At 37.2% G+C, this 5098-nt stretch overlaps 1 protein-coding gene across 1 annotated transcript; it reads left to right on the top strand.

Moving 5' to 3' along the window:
• Window positions 1-922: 922 nt before the first annotated feature.
• Window positions 923-4193, top strand: LOC143360310 (uncharacterized). Its single transcript, XM_076799026.1, has 9 exons — window positions 923-1071; window positions 2121-2240; window positions 2360-2477; window positions 2637-2883; window positions 3275-3373; window positions 3515-3605; window positions 3706-3851; window positions 3931-4063; window positions 4143-4193. The coding sequence occupies exons 1-9, from the start codon at window positions 931-933 to the stop codon at window positions 4191-4193; spliced, it is 1146 nt and encodes a 381-aa protein (XP_076655141.1). The 5' UTR covers window positions 923-930.
• Window positions 4194-5098: the final 905 nt, after the last annotated feature.

Consider the following 5098-nt stretch of genomic DNA (forward strand, 5'->3'; position numbering starts at 1 on the left):
TTTGCCGTTTTTGTTTTATGTTAATTTGAAGTTTTATATGCAATTAACAAATAAAACCACCGTTGAAAATTTGTACAAAAAATAAATCTACATTATTAAATGTATAAAGAATGCATATTCCTTGGTAAGAACTTCCCATTACACAGAATTATTATTGCACACTCATTTACAGTTAATATAACATTTTTTAATTTTTGGCACTTTAGAGAGTGCCTCCATGGCCAAATTTTTTTACAAAAATCTAAATTTGGTTACTAATGCATATGCAATGGTAATTAGTCACAAAAAATTAAATTTAACAATAAAATTAATAAGTTGAAAAAAAAGAAAACAATTTTTATGCATAAAAAAAATTATTAAATGATTTTTAAATCAATACTAATATGCATTTCCTGCTAATAAAGAGTTCTGCCAAAGGAAATTTTTGTGCATCGTCAAATAAAAATGTAGTGAGATGTGCCGACTTGTCCGCACTGTGCGGCGCACAGTGGGCAATTTGGACAAAATCGGATTCAAAATCAAGGAAATTTCGATAGAAATGAGAAACTTTGTAGAATATGGAAAAAATAGCGAGATTATGGTTCGTCTCAGTGTAGTTGTCAGTTCTCACAGTTCTCACGATTTTTTTGTCAATGCTCGAAGGATCTGCACACTTGCAGCTACATATAATCAAGGAAAGTAAAGAAGGGAATTTTTCCGGTTGTTTTTTCATGGGAATGGTACAAGAGACAGGAAGCTCTTAGTGTAGAATTCCATAAATTTGTTATACTTCCTCAAGGGGAATATTGACATCAATCGATACTGGTCGGAAGTACGTAATTTACACTACTTTATAGGGGAAGTGGGACCGCATAGAAGATTTATGCGAACGATGTGTTGTCGCGTGTTATCACAAACTTACCGTGCAGACATTTTTCAACATTCAACGAGATGGAGGAGTTTCGGAAGAATTTCAGTCTTTATTCTTCTATATTGTGCTTTACTGCGCTCTGGCCCTACGACGAATCTCGGCTAGGAAAGGTTCAAAGAGTTACACTTCCAGTGCTTTATCTCTGTCTTTTAGCGATACAGGTAATCAAGATTTGATTATTATTAGATTTGTGCCGTGTGTAGGCCCGTTTTAACCAGCAAATCTTTTTCAGTCCAATGGAGATATTCCCACAAATTAATTATGAAGTATAGGAATTTATGTCGAACGCGACACGAAAATGGCAATACCTCGTCTGTGTTACTACAGTTTTCTAGTATCATACAAAAAACCAATTAGAAAATGCTATCGGAAACCGACTTTATAGAATAGTTGACCTATTACTCTTATCGATAAATCGTCGGTACCGATCAATTTTTTCGGTTTTTTTTTTAAATTTCCGTATTCCTTCTTCAACCTAAACGCCTTTATCATAAAACACGATGTGTCCTTTTAATTCGAGCCCTAAAAATTTCAAAAATTCCTACGGAAACACATTCCATAATAAATTCATAGTATTACGTTAAATCTTTGGACTTTGTACCTTTCTTTATTTCGGCTGCAATATGATTCGTTCCTTGGTCTTTGAAATAAATAATTCCCGAAGTTGTAAAGAAATGGTTTAATTATTGAATTAATACAAAATCAATATACGTTTCTTCTCGTATTTAAGAATTTGCTATGTTTTTGGAATAAAATATTTTTCATAATGTGAAAGAGTAAATTCCACAGCCATTAGCTCGATACGGTTGTTGATTTGCAATGTTCTGTAAAGCGAACGGTGTTGTTTTAGATGAATAAAATATTTTAAATTGAAATTGGTTTCAACAATGTTATTAAACAAGCCCCAAAATTAATCAGTTATCGGTAACGAGGGACTCTACCTAAATGAAACAATCTCACCTTAAATGAAGGGTTTCTGAAATACCAGCGTTGCTAAAAAACAGTAGTCTTGTAGCGCCATCTGTCCAAATAAGTAAGAGATAGAAAGTAAGCTACCAGCCGGATTTTACAGCGTTGTCGGTCTTACCAATACAATGTTGCCATTTTTAGCTTTCCTGAGTTAGATAGCACCGTCTCCCTCCGTTTCATGTAAAATTAGAATCTACTAATATCCTGGTTATTTGTTTAAAACAAATGAAATATTGTTCAGATATCGACGATAAAATGGGTAGAAAAATCATTGTACAATGTGTTAATGATGTTATCGTTCACTTGCCCATTGATACTGTATTTTCTACGGTACGTTGGTTTTGCGGCCAACCGTTCAGTAGTAAGTTAGAAAACACGTTACTATGGTTTCGTAATGTCAATGCAATTATTATATCCGTTAAACGAACATAACTTGTGTTATCTTAACGTCTCCTTGTATGTCTTCCTATACGTCCCTAGATGAGAGCTGTATTCGATAGTTTCTCAAACGATTATAGTGCGACGACAGATCCTGTCGAATTAGATATATTCACGAGGCAAATAATAGTGGCGAGACGCGTGATTTTAGCATTTTTAGGTAATGATACTCAACATATTTTTATAAAGTTTGATATGTTTGACAATGACTATTCTTGCTTTGTTCTCAAGAATACGTCTATCACAGAGACCAATTAATAAAACCGTGTTCGAAATCTTTGCGAGAACTATGCCGAAACGACACCGTTCTGAATTCCAGGCCTATCACTTGTACTAATAGGATACATATTAGTGGTACTAATGGTTCCCACAATACTACGCTCTAATGTTCAACTGCAATATCTACACATATTTGGATTCTTCTACCCTGAGATGAGCCGGCAAACTGATTGTGTTTGCATATTTTTCTTAGCGGTTAACGTGATGGGTCTCCTATCGATAACAAGCACAGAATCGGCAGTTGCTGTGAGTTCTTCCTATCTGTGTGGATTGCTTGAAATAGCCAGGTATCTTGGAACTGTTTCTCCAAACTTATGTTTAGCAATCTTATTTTCGCTTGTACTATACGGACCTCATAAGAATAATTATTTTGCTCAAGTGTACATGCGTCATTTATGAATTTGCATGCGTACACAACTATGCAAACTATGATAACGCCTGAGGTTGACCTGAGTCATGTAAGTCTTCTTGGTCCTAAGGAAGTCTATGAAGTTCTCTTTAGGTCTTCGGATAGTCTCTTTCTATGCCCCCATAGCTATAGCCAAAGTCGCAGCGTTCCTTTTTTTTCTTAGTGCCTGATGGAGCACAGACTTCGTTGCAAAACACCGAGTTATATCAAGATCATGTGGTCAGTGTACTGTGTTGTAAGAGAGTTGAGTGTATTTTAATTGTTTTCAGTTACCGAATGGAGATAGCAATCAACAATATGGTACATTCAACTACATCACAGCTAATACAAGTACGATCAGTTGTGGAACTACACAAACGAGCTTTTAAGTTGGTATCTTTGTTTAGATATTGCGACAACATCGCTGTTTATTTCATTGTATTTTGTGTTACAACTTTTATGTTTTTTCCATCTTGCAATTATCGATGGTCGGTGCTAACAACTAATACGTTGCAAATTCGTTAATATAGCACGCTCAATGATATCCTGAGCAACACAGAAATATCGTATTTAATAGCGATTCTCGCAGTTGTTATTTCGTTCGCTGTGAACTTGTACCGTGTAAGCATCACAGAAAGCATTCGTGAAATAATTGGTTATAAAGCAGTTATCTGTTAAACATAATGTAATGAAACAATTACTCTTTGTATATTATGCAAAGCTACTTCTGGCATTCAAGAACGCGCAAGACATCCAGAATCTGTTCTTCTCTTTCAACGACGTTCTATTACACTTTGTGATCATGTATTTGAACAATTTATGTGGGCAGAGAATAATAGACACTAGCACGCACATTTTCAATACAATGTGAGTCTGAACGATTAACCGATATTTAATTTTTAATATGCGAAAAAAGTAATAAAAAATCACTGTTCTATAAAAACAGATGCAGTTCGTCATGGTACTGTATTCCGTTACGATCACAGAAAATGTTATTATTCATGCTAATGAGAAGCGTGAAAGAAATACGATGTGATCTGGGTGGTTTGTATGATTTGGGTTACGAGGGTTTCTCAATGGTAATTAAGAGCATCCAATTAACAGAATAACAATACTCAGATCAGGTCAGAAACATATCTATGACCTTTCTTTTTGCAGATGATGAGCACGTCTTTCTCATATTTTACTGTTATGTCGTCGACCCAGTGAAAACGAAACGTTGACCGACATTAATGACTTTACTTCAGTGAGATTTTATATTAGCGACTTGTATTTAATCAAACTTTTGCAAAAAAAGCAATTCCGATTCAGGAATATGAAAATGATTTTTGAACGCTGGACTGCAAATTTTTATGCAAAATAAAAATTATCTGCTTCTGTTGCAAGGAACAGGAGCCACTTTTTATAATTATTTTAAAAGTTCATTGTATCCTCACTTTCCAATTCTTTTAATATCTGCACTGTTTAAAACTTTAGCTACTCCGTTTTGTTATAAGTGCATAAAATACGCAGTCTACTGATCACAAATGCATTTATCACATTTATTGCGTGCACCACTCTCACATTTTGCTAAGAGGATGGGAAGGGAACAGACAGAGACCAACCCCTCACGGCACGACGCACCAGCATCACCGATGCACCTGCGACACGACGATCTCCGCCGAGCCGAGGACTGCTGGACACGGCTGGCCCAGCGCCTCCACTTCGCCGCCGAAATCTCCGTCGTCGAGCAGGAGAACCCAGTACCAAGGTCTAGTGGGCTCAGAGCGCTGACGCCGTTCCTCGATGACCACGGCATCCTGTGCGTGGGAGGACGTCTCCACAATGCACTGCTGCCATACGACGAACAACACCCCACCATCCTTCCCGCAGGATGCCATCTGACGCAGCTAGTCATCGAGCGCGCTCACCTTCGGACGCTGCACGGCGGAGTACAGTTGACCCTCGCCGCCATCGGTCAACGATACGGGGGTGTCCCACTTGGACATATTTCGATTGGACGTGTTCCGATTGGACGGTCCCGATTGGACGCGTTCCTTTTGGACGCCGTGCTGTTTAGTCGCCGTCCAATTTGGATTCGTGCCATTTGGCGCCATATGTTTTAAAATCATTGA

This window comes from Halictus rubicundus, chromosome 13 (assembly GCF_050948215.1).
Source record: "Halictus rubicundus isolate RS-2024b chromosome 13, iyHalRubi1_principal, whole genome shotgun sequence".
Classification (NCBI taxonomy): Eukaryota; Metazoa; Arthropoda; class Insecta; order Hymenoptera; family Halictidae; genus Halictus; species Halictus rubicundus.